Source organism: Equus asinus, chromosome X, assembly GCF_041296235.1.
Source record: "Equus asinus isolate D_3611 breed Donkey chromosome X, EquAss-T2T_v2, whole genome shotgun sequence".
NCBI lineage: Eukaryota > Metazoa > Chordata > Mammalia > Perissodactyla > Equidae > Equus > Equus asinus.
In genome coordinates this window covers 16,841,902-16,863,114 of record NC_091820.1, presented here as the reverse complement: position 1 = coordinate 16,863,114, position 21,213 = coordinate 16,841,902, and the positions used below count along the sequence as shown (strand labels likewise).

General features: G+C 33.9%; 1 protein-coding gene across 7 annotated transcripts in view; it reads right to left on the bottom strand.

Annotated features, from left to right (window-relative positions):
- Window positions 1-21,213, bottom strand: part of CNKSR2 (connector enhancer of kinase suppressor of Ras 2) — a 257,093-nt gene that overhangs the window by 91,941 nt on the left and 143,939 nt on the right. For all 7 annotated transcript variants that reach the window (XM_070501997.1, XM_070501999.1, XM_070502002.1 and 4 more), the window contains 2 exons: window positions 18,640-18,773; window positions 13,780-13,991 (listed from right to left, as the gene is read on the bottom strand). In XM_070501997.1, the coding sequence (XP_070358098.1) occupies window positions 13,780-13,991; window positions 18,640-18,773 (346 nt within the window). The remainder of the gene's footprint in view (window positions 1-13,779; window positions 13,992-18,639; window positions 18,774-21,213) is intronic.

Here is a 21,213-nt window from a genome sequence, read left to right as displayed (position 1 = left end):
AAGTGTGTAGTACCAGGGTTCAAACCCAGGCACTCAAACACCACTTCTGATATAACTCTTGGTGATTTCAATATTCACCTTCCAATTTTCTGACCTCTCAGTTTCTGGAGGTTCTCTCCTCCACCCATTCCTGTGGTCATATGCTTTATGTTGGCATCTGCAAAGGTTGTAATCCCTCCCAGTATCCCATTTTCCAACTACCACCTTCGCATTTCTAGTGCATCTCCTACAGCACTCCAAGTCCAACAATCCTTCCTCCTCTAATGTACCGATCTTCCCACCTTCCCACACCTCTAGGTCACCATATGTCCTCTTCACTTCCCTTCTTGGCCAGCTAAATTTCACATGATCAATTACTATGATCAGTCCAGGTACTTAGGAGACTTGTAGTTCTGTTCTTAAGGAAATGTGCCAACCTCATGGCTTTTTATGTACGCTGATACAGTTTACCTAGTATAGTTTGCTAAGCTCTCTGAAAGTCTGAGGATGAACATGATAAAATTATTAATGAGCCAAAAAATGTAGCATTTATTTAATGACTTCCTTTCAAGGTGTGCAAATGACTTTATAAATGATCACCTAAGATTCCAAATTTCTCCCGGAGTAGATCTCTGTACTTCTAGAGGGAATTTGGGTGAACTGATTGATGCAGGTCAATATATTCTACCCATCCAGGGTGGGGTAAAGGTTTTAGGAAAGGTCTCCTTTTGTCATGTCTATTCAATTGCTTTGCAGAATCAGTCCTCCAGACATTCAATGATATGAATGCTGTATTTTCAAAATTCCTACAACTTATTTTTTTATAATCTGGTTTTTAAAATAAACTCCATTTCAGCATGGGCACTGAAACTGAAGCACTTGACAGCTCTAACACTGTTTCTACATGTCACCAAGAAAATCTTTTGAAAAGTGAAGAATCCAATCAATAAGTAGTTATTTTACTTGCTCTATAATGTTATACATATATATGAGCTAGTTTGATACTTTTCAAAGAATTGACTGGTTGTTTGGAGTCAAATATATGTGCACAAAACCAAGAAGGAACATACTTCATGCAGAGAATATGAAATATATAATTGTATTTATTGTATTTTGGGTCATCTTCTCTGAGATCCTCATGGAGCTAAGTCATTGAAGCATGTAATTAAGCCTTTGATATGTCTGGTTATATCATTAACCGTAGGAAAAAATTTTCAGGAGAATTAAACTCTGACTTTTCATGGGGTGATTTTTTTTTCACAGAAGCAGGCTGTATATTACTAAGACAAAATTGAGGAAAATATATTGAATTAAACAAAAAAACTGAGATAAAAAGCCTTAATTAAAACTTACTTTGGAGGACATCAAGCTTTTGCTTTCTCTAGTTATAAAGCTATGAATTTAGCAATGCAAATCAAAATAAGTATTTTAAAAAGTGAATTATTTGTTTAGCTATAACAAATAATGTTGCTTGTAAGTATTGCACGTTTTATAAGTTTTTTGTTGTGCTAAAATATTGAAACAGACTTGAAAAAACAGTTAAAGTAATAGCATAAGGTAACATTCTTATATAAATAGCAGTCCTTGGCAAACTGAAAACCAGACAATGACTTAAATTATTTCTAATTCCAAATACACAATCTTTCATTGCAGCTTAGAAATGTTTGCCACGGCATGTATATAGCAGCATTTTAATTTCACAAGACAGCAAAGTTCAAAAGGAAGGTGAACTTTATAGTTTGATGCTGTAGTGCTGATGGTAAAAAAAAGAAGAGTACTATAAGCATTACTGTTAGATTTAAATCAAATGTACACTATTATTAATACAAGCAAAGTATTTTTATGCTCGTATGACTTTTTAAGGCTTATTAAATACATCTGACTCATTCTCATGTAACTATACATAAATTAATAATAATTCTTTAAAAAATAATCTGGAAAATTTTAAGATGTCTCTTTAGGTAGTAATATTTATGTTTATTAATTCATGATGAAAATTAATAATAGTCAAGAATACAGTACAAAAATGAAGAGCCCATTTAAAAATTTTGCTGACCACTTCCTCAGAGTAATTTTTTATTCCTCTAAGCATAAAACATGTATTAATTGTAGAGTTCATTTGACACACTATCATAAGCCTTATGATATCTCTGCTAGTGTCTCATAGTTAAATTATTATTTTGTAACTTGGCTTTTCATATCTGTTGCACATTTGGAGCTTTCTAACTAGGATCATCCTGGAGGAAGGAATCATGTGCTGTTATTTCTTATTTTCTACATTCTTTTCTACATACATACATGGGGATATGTTCTGAGAAATGCATTGTTAGGCGATTTCATCATTGTGCGAACATCATAGAATGTACTTACACAAACCTAGATGGTATAGCCTACTAAACACCTAAGCTATATGGTACTAATCTTATGGGACCACTGTCATATATGCAGTCTGTCACTGACCAAAATGTCGTTATGTGGTGCACGGCTGTACAATGAAAACCATTATGGAGGTTCCTCAGAAAACTAAAAGTACCACTGCCATATGATCCAGCAACCTACATCTGTATATATTCAAAGAAAATGAAATCAGTACCTCCCATGTTCACTATAGCATTATTCACAATAGCTATGTTTCCATATCTGGGAAACAACCTAAGTGTCCATCAATGGATAAATGGATAGAGAAAATGTGGTACAGTCATACAATGGAATATTATTCAGCCATAAGAAGAAGGAAATTCTGTCCTTTGTGACAACATGGATGAAACTAAAGGACATTATGCTAAGTGAAATAAGCCAGACACAGAAAGACAAATACTGTATGATCTCACTCATATGTGGAATCTCCTCTCCTTTGAACCTTCTCCAATTAAGCTCTCACGCCCAGAACTTCACCAAAACTTAGTGCCTCCGTGTTGCTACATCCAAGAGACAATTCTCAGAACCCTTGAGTTTTCTAACCTATCTGCAGCATTTCACACAGAGGATTACTTCCTTCTTGTAACCCTTTCTTCACCTGACACCCAGGACTCTGTCCTCTTCTGGTTTTCTTCTCCTCTTTTCCTAAATTCACATGCATCTTTTAGAACTAAGCAAAAATCTCATTTCCTCAATGCCACTCTCCTTGATCTCTTATTGTAGGTCGAGTTTCTCTGTATTTGTTCTCATTTTCTCTTAGAGATTTTTCTTTATAGCATGCCAGTTGTCAAATAAGTATTTATTAAATTAGTTGCTTGAATTCTGTCCCCATTCTAGAAGGCAAATTTCATGAGGGAAGAGAAATTTCTCTGTTGTTTACTGTGGTATCTCCAGCACTTAGTACAGTGCCTTAAACATAGTAACTGCTCAATATTTGTTGACCGATTACTTGTTAAGAAAGTAAACGGGATTTTCCTCATACATTGGACCAAAAAGAGTACAAACTATACCGTCAGTTTCTATTTTCACAGTTTCCTTCTCTTTCCTTCCTGTCAACTTTCCATTTTCCTCCCTCTCACTTTCCCTTCCCTTCCCCTCCATCCCTGGCTTCCATTAAGGTACTCTGTCAATCTGACCAACTCCTTTCATTTTTCTAACAAATTGAGCCTTAGAGAGCTGTTTTGTAATCAAGTCAGAACTAGAAGTCCTGCCTCCTGACTGCGTATTTAGAAACTTCCCGTATTAAGCTACCCATGTCTGTTAAAATACTATTGAATTGCTGTCTTTTTCCATTTATCCATTTTTTATACAAACTCTCTCCCAAAACATGCTAAAATCATTAAGTTTCTGGATGATAAACAGCACCTAAGAAGTAATCTTCTCTCTTATAGTTGCCAGAGTTGAAAAAAAGATTGCAGGGAAATTTCTCCTTAAGTCTGACACACTCTTATTGCTCACAAAATAAGGCTTCTCAAGAGTCTAAGGAGAAAAAATATATACATACACATCTGTTCTGAATATTTTAGCCAATATTTTGATGAAAATGAGTGTAGTAAAGAATGCTAAGCTATAACCATGCCACATACACCCATCAAACTTCCCACATACCAGACAGAAAAATTACTTTCAGATGGTTGACTGTATTTCTAGGAAAACATCCCGAGGTTATATAAGGTAGAGAATCACACATTTCAAAAGGAATAAAACTGAGTTAGATGGAAAGTCAGTAAATTTTGAAGAATAAAGGCAAGCTATCTGGATTTACTAAAATAAGTAAGAATGGGCACTTTGATCTTTAGGGCCATATTTTTTAAAATTTCATTTATGGATAAAAGAACTTGGGAAAAAACTGGCTTGTAAACATCACAGTATGATGACTATTTAAGGTATTGGCTCTAATGCCTTATAATAATATAAATCAAATACAAACCCAATGATTATTAACTTGAAATCTCTTCTGTTTCATTTATGGAGAACAAAAACAATTAAGATCTCATTTCAAAGAATAAGCTACATCTTGTTTGCGAATTTTCCTACTGCTTTCTAAAAGTGATCTAGATTTTAAATAGGCAGTAACATAAAAACTGTCGAAGGAGAAAATTTTGAACTGCATCAAAAATTATATGGAACTTTTAACAACTGATTCCAAGGCTAATTATATTTTGAACCAAATTACCTTTTGTAAATATTCTACCAAGAGACCAACTGTGCTATGCACATCAGAGTTCGGAAAGCCAGGTTTTTATTAGCTGACATGTTGCCACTGTGCATAAAGACAATTCTTCTACATTAGAGGGGTGTGGGAGGACTGGGAAGGATTCAGATGGCTTAAATACTAAGTGGGAAAAGAGTTCTGAGTCCTCCTCTGAAGGCTCTGGTGGGTAAAAAAAATGACCTATGCTAAAACACTCTTGTCCCTTGCTGCCCTCAGCATTAATAGAGTTGTGAGCATGAAAGATGACATAGGCATGTAAATATTATTGGTTGAAAAATTTCCATTTTCAAGTTAACTAACTACAAATTAAAGGAATCTATTTTTTAAATCTTAGTAAGGCAGTGTCTTGAAAATCTTATCAACATGTAGAAGACAGTCACCCTTTTGTATGAAAAGTAAAACAGAAAATGATTAAGACCATCAATTGAAGACTCTCGTTTGAAATAAATGAAACGACATCTTGTAGTAACTTTATAATTCCTTTCACATATTTTTCTCTTTGGGATCATACTATTCAGTGAAGTTAGCAAGAAAGGTAGAGATGAAAAACTTAAGACACACCAAAGTTAATTTCTCAAAATTTCACTAATAATCAGTATTGGAGTCAGTCCACGAATATAGACTTTCAACTTCCTATCCCAATGCTCTTTTTACTACATCAGATTGGCTCGGTGATAAATTCAAGGCCACTGCATTACAAAAAAATCCAATTCATTTTTCTTCAAAAATAATTCAATCACATGTATGATTGTTGCTTTTTTTTTGTTTAAGTGTCCTCCCAGCCAGTTTACAACTCCTTTAAAAGATTCTTAAAGGCTAGGTGAAGAACTAATGGAGGACAAGAACATAAACCGTGGATGTAACTTTGTTGTTCACTGCCTTAACAAAGATGGAAAATAAATTGGTTTGACAGGATGTGTTACTTATAAAACAATCCTAAGTTGTCATTTATATAGTCTTAAGTGGCTGTATATTGTTTTAATTATTTGCTCTAATGTCTCCAGTCACTAAGGTAATCAGTGTACAATTTTTAGTCATTTCTTTTTCAAAAAGTTTCGATGTAACACTTGCCATTTTCTATCGCTGGGGATCTATTTCCTCCATGATTTCTGGCAAATTGTCTAGCAGTGACACCAGTAATTCTACAAGGAGCCTGGAGTGGAACATCATGCACTGATTTTTCCAGTTAGTAGTTATTACTTTAGTTTGGACTGTTATCACAAATAAGATTTACTTTAGAAAATGGCTTTTCTGCAAGATAAAATGAAGATGACATTCAACAAGCTGTCTGCTGGGTCAGGCTTCAACTTAAAATTACTGGCTTTTCCAAATACTTAACTGTAAGTTAGCTATTTGGAACTTAAAACACAAAGAAATTTTATCATTGGTATATGGGTCTTTAAGAGGAGCTGCAAGAGTCTATTTCAGCATTTTCCAAAATATATTCCATTGAACATTAGTTCTATTGGGAGGTTAATAAGTATTTTGTGACCAAAACCAAAAATGATGCAATGTACAAATACATTTGGGAAACAACAGTCTAACCCAAATTCAACAAGACCTTCAGAGCCTTTAGTATGCTAATGTGCATTTATTAATCTCCAAGAGGGGGATAAAATATGCAGAGCTTCCCAATCTTATTTAACCATACAACCTCCTTCTTTTACAAAGATTCTTTTTCAGAACTAGTAATCTGAAGAATATATTTAGGAAAACGCTGGATCCTTAAGCCATATTGTGATTTGAAAGTGAACTCTAACTGCTCTATTTAAATTTTACCTAGCTGCAATTTATAATATTTTTTTTCCCATAGGGGAAAATGTATTCTGATTTCAACTAGGGACAATAGGTCCTCTCCTGCTCCAGAGGTTGTCATGATTATGTTTTCTATTATAGAGCAGAGTAGGTCATCCCAGACACTCACAACGTCATACTATTCTGCCCAGAGAATACGCTAAGTGTGAATAAATGTAGGTCTATCTTCCCAGGGCAATAACTTCCCAGATTCTTTGAATAAAAAAAAGGTAATTGGCCCTGTGTCATACAAGAGCTTTGATTTTCTAGTCATATATACCAGTTTCTGTATTCAATTTGTCTGCAGTTGATTCTTCAGTTAGCTATGGTTTCTCAGCAGCAGTACTCTTGGACATTTTGGATTGGATCATTCTTTATTACTGGGCGCTGCCCTGTTCACCGCAAGATGTTTAGTAGCATCCTGGGCCTCTGAAGGCTAGATGCCAGTAACACCTCTACCCCCAGTTAGGGCAACTACAAATGTCCCCAGAAAGTGCCAAATGTCCCCTGGGGGACAATACTGACCCCAGTTGAGAATCACTGAGTTAGGCTGTTTCTCTTCTCGGCTTGTCCATTTTGTCTTTAAAGGAAGTACTATTTCACCCAGTTCATATCTTTCTGTTGATTAATTCATTTGAAAGAGTTATTTTTTTCCTCTGATACTTGCACTGGCTTTGTTCATTTGGTTTGTTAATCTTCCCATTTTATCTGCGTATTAATTCTCTGTAACTTCATTAAAAGTTCCTTTTTTTAAAAATCTTACTGTTTTATTCATTACCTAGTACCTTCAATTCTTTCGAGGTGATCTTTTCTTGCCGGGTTTCATTTCTTTGGGAGTCTCCAACTGTTTTATTTAATTTATAAATTATTTTCTCAGGGCCGGCCCAGTGGCGTAGTAGTTAACTATATGCCCTCTGCTTTGGCGGCCAAGGGATCATGGGTTTGTATCCCAGGCACAGACCTACACACTGCTCACCAAGCCGCGCTGTGGCAGTGTTCCACATACAAAAGAGGAAGATTCACAAAGATATTAGCTCAGCAACAATCTTCCTCAGGCAAAAAGAGGAAGATTGGCAACAGATGTTAGCTCAGGGCCAATCTTCCTCACCAAAATACCCCCACGTTATTTTCTCTCTCCTTTTTTTTTAAGCAACTAATCTTAACCTTTAAAAAGGTGTGGGGTGGGAATCGTTTTCAGAATTCTGATGTTGAGATGTTATACCTAGGCCTTTCTGCCCAGCAGGAGCTAGTGATTTTCATAATGGAACTTAAGACTTGGATCAGGGCAGTTTCTAGTGTTATTAGCTACTTGAATGTTCTTCCTTCTACTTTTCAAAACCAAACCAAAACAAATGGACACACACTATTCATATTCCTTTTAATTGCTATGATTTAAATGGCTGGTTATCAGGTAGGTAGAGGGAATACTTCCAGCCCTTTTGTCCTTTATTAAATTCCTCCAGAAGGAGAGGAGGAAGTATTAATTAGATCCCTCAGCACTTGACAATCGTTGGGACACTTTATGTATGAGCAGCAGTAATTTATTATGCTATTCAGGCACCATTTCTTAAGCATTTTCTATGAGGTGAGAACAGTGCTAAGTACTTGACATACATTATCTCATTTAATGCTCGTAAAAACACTATGAGTAATACTGCTATCCCATTTGACAGATAAGGAAACAAAAACGTAGCAAAGTTAAGGCTCAAGTTCAATTTCAATCAGTTATTAAAGGCCAAGCTGTGACACCAAATTCAGGTCTATCTGACCTCAAAACTCATGCTCTGCTATTTCTATGAGTAAAATTATACAAATTAAGGAAGAGTGCCTTCCCTAGGTGATTATTCTAATTTTTATATTAGGAACAGACTATTTTCTATTTTTATGCCCAAATATTGCTGAACTACTTTTCTATCAATTACATGGTCCCTTATCACCATCAGCTTGATATTCAAAATCATTTTGTGAAGCTAACCAACATGCAGTCTTTATGAAATGTATTAAGTAACTCCAAAGCAATAAGAATTCCTGTGAATACAGTACACATCTCATATTTCTGCATTTTTGAATCACTAATTTCTATGGTTAGTTCTGCTTTGGAAGTGGTGCATTTTAGTTAAACACCAAAATTTCCTGCGGTTAGAATCCCATTTTATTTTCTCTCTAGCACAGCTGATGAATGATAGCTGAACTTTTACCTGATCAGAAAGATAATTTATATTCGAAAATCACAGGAGAGCAGGCCTGTATTTGGAAATAAAGAAATGTGAATGTATTGTGTATGCTTTATCCTTTAAGAAATGTTTTAAATAATGCTATTAATTATAATTTAACTGCCCAAAAGACAGAATGAATTTGTAAGACAAAGAGAAAGGCAATATTGAAGCATGATACGAGACCCAGGAACCTACAAATAATATCTTCCCTTCACGTTGATAAAACTCAGCTTACAGCGTCCTTGCCCATAGGCCCTCATCACGCTGCTGTAAGTCACTTCAAGCCATTTGCTAGGCATGCGAATAAAAAGGACAGGGTATTTGGTTTTCTCTTGCCCCACCTACTCAAGTGGAAAATGCTCAGGTATAATGAATGCTACAGAAATTAATTTTCCTCAATGCACAATGCGTACAAATAACATTTATGAGGAGCATTTTTAAAACACCAGCTTTGCATTCACTCGTGTGCTTTTTGTGAGGTTCTGGATTTTCAATAAACCAAAAAAGGTCTGGATTCCTTCAAATCAATACTATTCTGTGATATAATTGTAAAGAATATGTTTTCTTCCTACTCTTATAAAATATGCCCACTCACAGCCACAAAGGGACTTAGCCAGCTGCGTCTACCTTAGCAGGTTTCTATGCATAGAAATGTGCTATGATGGAATAGCAAGGGCAAGGAGTCTGTGAACAGCGAAAAGAGAAAGCTGATGAGAAATATTACCATTCTGAAAAGTTGCCAAGCAACTGATCTTATCAAATTTGAACCTTTGCCTTTGAAGCATGAGCAGATGAGACCAAATAGTTACAGTGATTTAAGGCTATTCTTTTCCTCTCTTTGTATTTTCACTTTAAAGTTTCTCTTTTTTTAATTGAACTACCTCACTCCATCTTATTCTTTAAAGAATTTAATATAGCTGATACTATTATTATTATTTACATGCTGAGATGTGTAAGTTTTTATTGTTTTTTCCAGCTTTATTGAGATATAATTGACAAACAAAAATTGTATATATTTAAGGTGTACAAAGTCATGATTTAATATATGTATACACTGTGAAATGATTACCACAACCAAGCTATTTAACACATGTATCACCTCAAATAGTTACCCTTTTGTTTTTGTGGTGAGAATACTTAAAATCTATTATCTTAGCAACATTAAAGTTTCTACATAATAATGACAACAGTGAAAATGAATGCCTAGCACAAACTGGGCACCGTCTAGGCAATTTACAATGCATTGGCATTAAATTCTCACAAAAAGTCTATGAGGCAGATATTTACCTTCAATTAACTAATGGGAAAATTGAGACCTATGCTAACATCCTAAAGATCACAATGGAGTAATTAGATGAAGAACATGATTATCAAGTATGGCTGATGCTACAGCCAATCCAAGTAACCACTAATCTAGGTTGCTTCCCCTGCTCTATCTGTGTTTCCAGAAATTATTCTTGTCTATCTTTTTAGGAAAGTAAGACCTATTTTATGCTCTCTGATTTAAAAAGGACATAACACTTTCTTGCTAATTTTACCCCTCAATTTAGCCATCTTTTCCTAAGGTCTGTCAGGGCCATGTCTATGTAAATACGTGTTTATTATAGTACCAGTAAATACAAAACCACATATACAAGAACATACAAAATCAGACCTGGTTCTGCTTGTCTGAAATCAAATACTTGAATTTGGAAGGAGTAATACAATTTTTGGAAATTATTTTCATCACATTTAGTTAGCTAGTACCACTGGCAGAGTCAACATATATCCACGGGTACTTAATCCCAGCTCTACTACTTACTAGTTTGTTACGTTATTTAACCCACCTGTAAAATAAGGAATTTATCAGTATCCACCTCACAGGGTTGTTGTGAGGATTAAATGGGTCAATGCCTCTGAAATGTTTAGAATAGTGCCTGGCATATATAAAAGCTCAACAGATATTATTTACTTATTTTCGAGCAAAGTCATCCACTGTCTATCCACATTGTACTTGTCTAATAGCTTAGAGCGAATAATTATTCTTTTAACTCACTCTTAGCAACACATAGTGGGTCCATGATATAAAATGAGAATCTTGGTTAGACAATATATTTTAAAGTGCACACTGGGATATTTTCTAGTATTTTTCTTTACATCTGTGTTTCTCTGTCACCGTGTCTAACTTTTAAATATGGATATACTAAGAGAATATAACAAGTATATACATATTTGACTAAAAGCACATGCTAAGAATTGAATCATGTTTCTCCTTTTCTTCTCAAAATCCTATGTAGACACTTATAATGTTAACTCTAAACCTCTTTGAATAAACAGGTCATCTGGGAAGTTAATCAGAGAGTAATGGTGGCTAAGCCCACATACTTCAAGATAATGGTATTTGTGACTAAGGACTGAGTTGAACACTGTAAGGCTAAAGGACTTATACACTGCATTTTAAGGTATCACACGAGTGCTAACAAGTTAAATTACTGTCATTTTCAGTAAATATCAAATGTGAATTTTTTGGTACTTTAGTTTTTTCTGCAATATTCTTCAGCAAGATCATGTATTTTCATTATCATTATTTTTAAATCCAAGAGAATACTGTCACACTTGGGGTGTCCATGTAATGGGACCTCTTTATAGGTTAAATAAAGAAGTTGTCATACATTATTGCTTATGAAAGTTTTAAGTAATTTGTATTAGGGCCTTTAGGGTCTGGGCTGAGAGATTTATATGAACCCTCAGATCTCAAACCTAGGTATGAGAAGGTGCCACGTATTTGGTGGAGAAAACTAGCATTTAGAAACCCAAGATGATAGCTATGCATCATTTAAAACTCAGCATAAACATCACTTCTGTTTATGTGACTTCCCAGGCCGACTCCGGGGCTTCAGCTCGCGGGCGACTGCAGCACTTTGTCCACACCTGCCTAATTCCCTAATGTGACTGCAATGCATGTCTTTGCTTCTTTCTTCTCTCTGGAGGACTTATGTTTTATTTGCCTTTGCATCCCCAGGGCCTGGCTGACTTTGTGTGCACAACAAATATTAGATGAATGAGTTAACAAATGAATTAATCTTTGGGAAAATCATGGCCACAAATTCATGTGTGTGATAGGTAGGTTTTATTATTTAACATCTGATTTTAAAAAGGTAAATACGTTGAAGTGCTAGTTACCTGGCACAACCTTCAGGGAATCTCCACTGAAATATCTACAAGTATCTCCACTGAAGGTTCAGATCATATTTCTGGCTCAAAAGTCTAAACAAACTCTCAGGATCAAAAATTTAAAAAAGCATTTTTTTTTTACTTCCTTATCCCTCTTTTAAACATATATGCATTTTTTTCCCCCTAAGTGGTTTACAAAAATATATCAAACATCTATAGTATATCTAAATTTTCTAAAATTTAAACAGTATTCTATTTTATTGAGAAAGAGATGATTTGTGGAACATGACAGCACTAGGTACTTTCAACTGTAGTCTGAAGGGACCAATGACTCACAGCCATTTGAGTAAGAACTTACTTAACATCTTCTTTTATAAAGCTTCCAGTAATCAACTTCATCTGGTGACTATACTTTCCCCTTAAATTAAACATTCTTATCTACTTCAACATAAGTAGAAAATAGCCAGAAAATTCTGGGACATAAAAAAAAAGAAGAGTTGCCATGCATTACTGCCTATCCAATAGCAAGAAGTCAATAAGTACTTGTGGAATGAATAAATAAAAATAAAAATCTTATATTATGTGATGGGACAGGGGCAGGGATAACAAAAATGCCAGGCCTCTATATTGCAGAGTGCAACATAATAGGAGAAAAGCAAAGGTGCAAAAACCTTCAAATTATGATAGCTTAAAATAAGTGCCACCAGAGACGTATAATTGAGGAGCTATGCTAAAAAATATATTACATATTCTTATAATAAAAAGCACATGTACACAGAACAACACAAAGTAAGGTAAGTATGGTGCCTATTCTTTAGGATCATTTTGGGCAAAACTTTTCATACATAATTATTACCAAAAAGCTGTAAGGAAAGAAGCCATGTGTAATAAGACACATGAGGACTAATCTTTTGAGACCACAGGAAGGAGGCATATAGGCATATGGCCATGGTGGCCAAGAGAGGAGGGCAGGTAGAAATGCAAAGTTAAAGATAACTTTCCTTCGTCTCAGCTCTCACTGATCAAGTCGGGACTAATCAACAGGGATCCTGTCCTTTCCCAAAGCATAAGCTCCTCACTGAAAATGATCAGTTTGAAAACTGGAAAGGGAGGAGCACGGACTTCCAATTAAATCCATTCATTCTTACAAGAGGACCATGGGCTTCTGCATGTTAACTTTAGACAACTTTAGCTGCAAATAATTAAGATACACTATATCAATTCTAAGTAATTGTGACTGGGTTACTTTCTTGGTTGTACATGGGAAAACCCGAGTCAAAGATAAAAAAATCCCAGGGACATGGTAACTGTAGGCCTATCTTTGCCTTACATACAGTATGTCCATCCTATTTAAAATCCACTTCCACTGAAATTTTGCAGCTTCTTAAAAAATAAAAAATTGAGATGAGATTTTCCCCTGAAAAGTCTAATGATTTTAACATGTGCCAATCTTCCTCTATTTTGTATGTGAGATGCCGCCACAGCATGGCTTGATGAGTGATGTGTAGGTCTGTGCCCAAGATCTGAACTGGCGAACTCCGGGCTGCCGAAGTGGAGCACGTGAACTTACCCACTATACTTAACCACTGGGCTGGCCCCCTAATGACTTTTTTAATCTCTGAGGAATAAGGACGTAATTTTATTTTAAAGAAGTCATGTCAACAGTATGTATTCATTAAAAAAAGAAAAAAAAATCCTTGAATTATTCTAATTTGGTAACATCTGACATACAAAAATTACATGTGATTCAAAAAGGTTTCCATAAATCATTAATGAGCTAAAATGCCACCTACTGTTCTTTCTTATCTTTGGAAAATTTAGAATAATTTTTAATGTCATGCCTCATATTGTTGAGATTCCACTTAGAAGCACAGGACAGAAACAGATTAACTATGAAGATTCAAAAGCTATCAAGAAATTTTCATAATTCAAAAGCCTTTTAAAAGAAATTGAGACTCCCATGGTAGACATGTTCTTATGTCAATGTAAGAGAAGAACTCTTACCATAAGTTGGAGTGCTTTCTCGTCTTCCTTGACTGCTTGATCTTCCTTTTTCATATTCATAGCAATACAAGACAGTATCTTCCTCAACAATATTAAACCTCTTTCGATATTCCTGATCCAGAAATGAATTTGGTGATTCAGATCCCTTATGCACTGGCTTGCCCACCATATGTCCTCTCAGGTCTTCACAAGGAAGGTTTCCTTTTTCATCTCTAAAGAAAGGGTAAAGGAGAAGGATGTAGGAAAGTGTTAGGGTGGTAAACAGCAGAGAGGGTCTAAAATAGTAATAATATCCTTCCCATACAATTATCTTCTGATCCTCCCAGATTTTCTTTGAGGTTTATAGGGCCATTTTTAATTATTCCTATTTTGCAGGAAAAAAAATGCTCAGGCAGAGAGAGGCTAAATGACTTGCCTAAATGTCACCCCACTAATAAATGACAGATAGAAATGGGTCATGAATCATCTAACTCCTGCTCTAGTCCATTTTCACTGTACTATGTCATACAAAGGAAATCATCTTAGCACAGAAATTGCTTTTTGTGCTCAAGATAGTAGATATAATGTTAACGATGTTAACAATATAGCTTTATTCTTCCAGTTTACCTAATTGATTCATGGTAATATTTGCACAGTTTAAAAACAAAAACGTGTTTAAGAACTACCACCTCTGTAAGGGTACTGCAGCCTTAAAAACCAAATTAGCACTACATAAACTGCTATTGTAAGAATTTCAAACAACTTATTAATTTAAAATAAACCTTAATGAAAAGAATTACTCTCAGTATTTAAACTCTACGTATCTCATTTAATAGTAAAAAGATATATTCACAGAACTCATTTTAAATGAATATATCAAAACTTGTGGAGAGAGGGTGGAGAAACCTGATAAAATATGGAGTTTAAGAATGGGATTTAAGATGATGGCAAGTTGTTTTTTTCTTTTACAGGATTCTAAAGCAAAAAATCTCTAATAATTTATGGGATCCCTAAAACTATTACCCACACATAGTATTACTCACACAGCCCAAGTGACTGGGCTCATGAGTGGTATATTGGTAAAAATATTCCATTTATGATTGGTTAAATTGAACCCTGTTTATTTTATATGTTTCACTAACTAGCTACAAAATTTTTGTTAGAAGAGCTTGTCTTCTAGAACATGACTACGAATGTCAATGCAATGTGTATTCCCTTGTGGATCATTAATTTTATTTCTTCTTAGTTCTTGTTTCCAGTTCTACCCTAAACATTGCCATGAATGCTATCAAACCAGATAAAAACTTAATTTTAGGTTAAGTGCCAAGACTGAAATCTTAAATCAACAGAATAAACTGAATTATAACAAGACAGATAAAAAGAACAAATTTTTAATTGACATATTACATCTTATAAGATGGTGAAGAGCTTATAAATCTAATGTCAACTCCAAAATATGAGTTTCAGTCCAGTAAAAATTCTATACTTCTACACTAGAGTATATTATACTTCTGTATCTAGATGCAAATGTCTAGATTAGGTTTGTATGAAGATAACTATATTCCTAGAATTCGAAATATGTAAAAAGTAGTAAGTAATATTCTCAAAACTGACAGAATCAGCAAGCTGTCTTATGTATTTAACTCATCACAAGGTGAGGCTGCCATTTACATTGCCTATGCAAAGTGTCATTTTATTTTTTAAAATAAAAGCATTGATTATTACCAAATTGTAACTACATAGATAGTTCTTAGGCAACATGAAGAAAACAAATTTATTTTCAGCTAGCTAAAAACTTTTCCTCAACAAATTGCCTGGTACTTTTTGTTATTGTCAGTCCTCTATCAAAAAGAAATTGACACTGCAATTAGCTTGGAAGGAGCCCTAATGACTCATCTACAAATGGGCAGACTTTTCTGTGAGGCCTTTGACATGAATGTTAATGCAGCTGAGATCACAGAGTGATTCAGCCCTAGTTAATTTACCATGCTCTATTTATATGGACACGCCTGATGGCAGAAAATTGGAAGGGCTGGTAATGCTTACTCCATAGTGATATGGAAGAGAGGCCTTACACCAACAAGGAAGATTTATTAAAACCCATCTATATGGAATGCACTCAAATAAAGTTGAATTAAGAAAAGTACAAACCAAAAACAAATTTTGCAGTAGAATAAATTGACACATGTATGGTGTATCTAAGTGTGTGTGCATTTGTGTGTATGCCTGTGTACGCATGCACTCAAATCATGAGTCCTGGAAGAACTCAATGTATTAATTTGTTTTGCTGTAAAGATTTATTAAAACCTTTTCTTAATGTTATATATCTATACATGTATGTAATAAATCTACACTTTTGCTCAAAAAAGGATTTAAAGAAACAGATGAAAAGTCAGAGCACACTGATTGAGTGGACTTTCTTTATATGTAATGGTTCACAGTAAAATTAGTAAGAAAAATTAGTGCCTAAACTTCATAGTGGTGCAAAGACCTACAAACTCTTAATTTTCATCATAGAAAAAGAAATTTGGTTAAGTACAAAAATTCATTATATACTATGATAATGAAACTGTATATATAGTCATAAGACATATAATAAAAAAATGACCAAATTTCACTCAATTCACATACATGAATGTTTTCTCTTTTAGAGAAAAAGGCACTTTTTCTCAGGAATAAATGTGTTCAGAGTTGTAACCACATGAAAAAAATTCTACCTGACAACTTAGCCCTATATTTTTAAACTTCTTTTGGTTTTAAGATGAGAAAGCCTTTACTATTTACAGTTCAAATTAAACACATAATTTATATATGTTCACATAACACCAAAATGCCCATCATACATATACAAAATTTTTTAATATAGGAAAAAGGAAATGTTCAGATGAGTTAAATTAGGTAAACCACATTCCTCCTCAAAATGAGAAAATGGAAAAAAGTGCCAAGGCTGTATCCACAAAAAGAATGACAACCACAAAAAGATCTGACTATAACTTCAAGTCAAACCAGAAAATACAGATAATTTATACAAGGCTGTGGTACAAAGGGACTTTGATGCATGGATTGTTCTGACTGTGCTATATCAAATGACACTGTGTGGGTAACTGATAATCTGACTCAAAATATTATTTAGAATTTTCTGTTGAATTACACAGTAAGAATTAAAGTGAGATAATAAACTCTAATTATGAATTTTACTGAAAAGTGCGGAGTATTCAAGCAATACTGACAAAACAAGTACCACTATGGTGATACTTCAACTTACATTCGCTAGTATTTTTAAATAGCATGTTCAAGCTTTTTATTGACTTCAATATATTGCCTTAATCATATCTGCACCACACTCAGAACTTGCTCATTTCACTCTTTTTTCTTCTAAAGTGTATTTTAAATACCTTCTGTCTAGGAAATACTTTTTTATAACAAGTTTCTCCCTACTCAAGAGAAAAGGAATGAACATTAAAAAACTTCAGAGATTTGATAAAAAATAATCTTCTGATGTTTATCTGTACATGTAGCCCTCCGAAGAATAAGGGCTCTTAAATAATAATTTGCACTGAAATAAAAATCTTTTCAATTAAAATGAAAACAAATCAAAAAAGTCACTTCCTATTTGAAACACACGTGCGTTTGCTGCTCCTCATGCAAGAGTATTCAGAAAATCCGACACTATTTTAATAGAATTAAAACGCAACTTGTGTTTGACCAGGATATTGAATGGATTTGTACATCTGATTGTAAATTTAACATAAGACTGTAAATTATATGTTAGAAAGATCTATGAAATGCTAGCTCAGTAAATTATATCTTCTCATAAACCACATTACCACGGCTATATTTAATTCTCAAAAATAAGAAGTAAAATGTTTGTAAAACTGACTATAGTTTTACTAGAGGATAACACAGCATTTTTAGACACGCTATGTTGTCATGTAGCATTTAGATCATAAAATGTCAGTACCATCATATCTAGTAGAATGAAACATTAAGTGTACTAAAGAATAGTGAAAATTAATTAAAACAAAGAATTTCAGTTCCTTTACATAATGAAGAAATTTAATATTAAGTATGGTTTGAAAACAAGAGACCTTAAATTACTGTTTTTGAATGACTGCACAACTAATTTAAAAGCTGAATCAAGTTCTTTGTGATTGGTATTAATTATCCCCATTTAGTGCTGGCCCTTTTCCATAATTTTTGTATTCCACAAGGCTGGATATCAGAATGCTTTTCGAGAGAATGCATATGGCACAAAGCTGTAGTCTTCCATACCTGCCAGGAATTTCAAATAGGAATCTGAAAATGAAATGGAGATACAGCCTCAAGAAACGTACAAAATAGACTTTAACGGCAACTCATTCTCTTGTACACTCTCTCTACTTTCTGAAAGAAATGTTAATGACCTAATCAAGTAGAAATTGTAGATACAGAAGTATTAAGGGGAAAAACACTCCATCATCATCAAAAAAACAACTGGCTCATTACATACATTTAAGAAGGCATAAAAGTTATCTATAACTTCCTCTTTTAGAAAAAAAGTATAAAATGCTTCAAAGTAACCTGCGATTTACAGGGGTTTCTTAGCCCAAGAGCCTCCCTATTTTTTACTTATTTAAATATTGCTAATTGTTCTTTAATATTACTTTCCTAATCCATGAGATAATGTCTCTAAGATATTTAATGCATAGCATTTAATATAAATTAATTATTATTAACCAAAGTGCATTCTCTATAATGCAATGATTTTCCAGAATGTGTTCAGAATTCCTACCTGAGAAAATATTCAAGGTGATCCTTGAGAATTTACTTCACAGTTTACACGGAGTTAAGTTAGTCTTTAAATAGAAGCTGCCTAGAACAACATCATGGTTAGTTTTATACCTGGGAATATATGGTTCTGCAGGAGGAGGGGGAATGTAGAGATCCTGGAGGGCAGAACTGTCTCTTTTGGTGGGCGTACTGATGGTGCTGGAAGGCGTGGCAACGCTGCTTGTGGGACTTCTAGGTATAAGAGGCTGGTTAAAATGAAAAAGAAAATACATACGCACACAAACAACACACAAAACAACAACAACAACGACATATAGTTATCGTTTTAAAATGATCTATTTCTGCAAAGTTTTTGAACTTGGCTGAAATAAAGCAGCATGTTATTTAGCACACAGATATTCCTCGAATCTCCAAAAGCAAATAATTTATTACTTTAGAGGTTTCCACTTAGTTCCCAACTTACCTTCATCTGTGGTAAAACTATGTAAAAGCTATTTATAAAGTAATAGGATCATGCATTGTTTCAGAATGGAAAGGCATATCTCACAGCCAGAAACTTATTTAAATTAAATTTGCTTTGTTAGAATCCCATCTTTGAAAGAAGGATAACAAAGAGTAACTTTCAAAAGAATTAGCCCACTCACATCTTGATTGATATACAAGACAGATATTTCAGATTTTTTCCCCAAAAAAGATACACCATACTCCCAAGTTAGTAGAATGTCATAGAATCTTGGGAAAGGTTACAAAAATGGAGTGTGAAAGGCCAATACGAGAGAGCATTTTCTAAGAAAATGTACTTTTTTCATAAACATAAACAGAACTGTCTTCTCAAAATCATTTTATGGTACATCTTCAAAAGTATGGTGATTAGTGTGACACAATCATTTCAGCTTTCACAGGCACACACATTTATCATTGCTTAAAATCATCTTTAGTTGCATATCTATAGATCTCATTTTCATACCTGTATTTAAGCATTAAATAAGTTTTTTCTAAGTTAAGATAGTATATATACTGAAATAAGCAATACATCAGGATGTGTTAACTTAAGAGCATTCCCGATTCTAAGGTTCACAGCATTTGAAAGAAATGATCTTGTGGTTCAAGAAATTATCCTAACGTGAAACTAAAATTCACAAATCTTCACGTTTATCTTACAGATCTTACTGATTTAGCTACATATAAAACAACATTAAAAATAAGAATTTTAGTGCAATCGCAAACACAAAAATAATGATCACAAAATGAACTGTATCTTCACATGACAAGATGTTGCTATTTCAACCAGTATGAAAACACTTTTAGGACATCTATATAGACCCACAGTTCTATTACTGTAACACGTATTGCTGGACACTCAAAAAATGGCATATTACAACTATTTTATATTGTGACAATACTTTTGTACAGATCAACAAAATTTGTTCGAAAAGCCAAGCATAAATACAATGTACAATGTAGGTCACTGGGGTAGGCTACATAGTTTATGATTCAGTTCACGGTTTTTGACCTTGCTTGTTACACAGCTCACCTTAATAGCTTGAAATCACACATCCTGTCAAAATGATGGTTAAGTTTTAATCTATGTGAAATAGAAATTAAAGGAAGAGAGAAACGAAAAAGAGTTGATAATTTATTTTGGGACTCTACAATATTCTCTCTTATATGATGTAAAAAAAGAAGTCACAAACTTTACAAGTTGAGGAATTTTGAGATATTATGAAAATATGCAATCAAGAGTATTATGTTTAACTATGCTGATTTTGGAAAAGTGTCCAGTTAAGCTATGCGTGTCTTTTAGAAACAAAAAGTTTTGGCAAGGGGAAATCCTGAGATTATATAGGTAATCAGAAGTCACCTGTACAGATGAACACCATGAAACCTGAGGAAATGAAGAATTGTATTCTTTCTAAGGATATATTAAATGTCTCTACAACAGATCTTTGAATGATAGGCTCTTTAGATCAAGTATTTCGAATATATATATATATATATATATACATAGCCACTGTGATGTGACTGTTTAAAATTGTTTTCCTCTCTGTCAGGACATCTTGGTATTAAATACCGATGACATTAAACAACAAATCTGATCAAAAGTTCATCATTATAGAAATGTAAAAACATTCAATACAGTACATTACTTTCCAAAACTTACTAACAGATGCACTGTTAGAGAAAAACTTACATTCAGTATGCTTTTTAAATGTTCTAGTATCTCTCTTTTAAAATATCCTAATATTACAAGTTGACAAAAATAGTTCTAAAAACACATAAGCATTTTAAAAAATAACAAATGTTTCTTCTCTTTCAGGTCGCTATCTCTATATTGAAGATTTCTCTCCTTTCATTTTACCATGTATATAACTAAAGCTAATTCTTCCTGCTTAGTACCTATCCCTGCCTTCCCCAAACAAAGAGGAAGGAAGAAAGGAAAAAACAAGTAGGAGCAATGATTACAAGTATATTTTAAATATCCCTGAAGTACAAGATAAGGACCCACAGAATATTTTATTCTGCCTGGACTATTTCCAGCATCGTTTACTTAGGATACTTGTGCCTTTCCACTTCCAGGAAATTTAAATATTACCCTTGTCAACTTCCTTCAAATTGCTATTTCCTCTAGGTTTCTGTTTTCAGCAGGGAGTTGCTAATAATGTCATCAGTTAATGTGACTAGCTA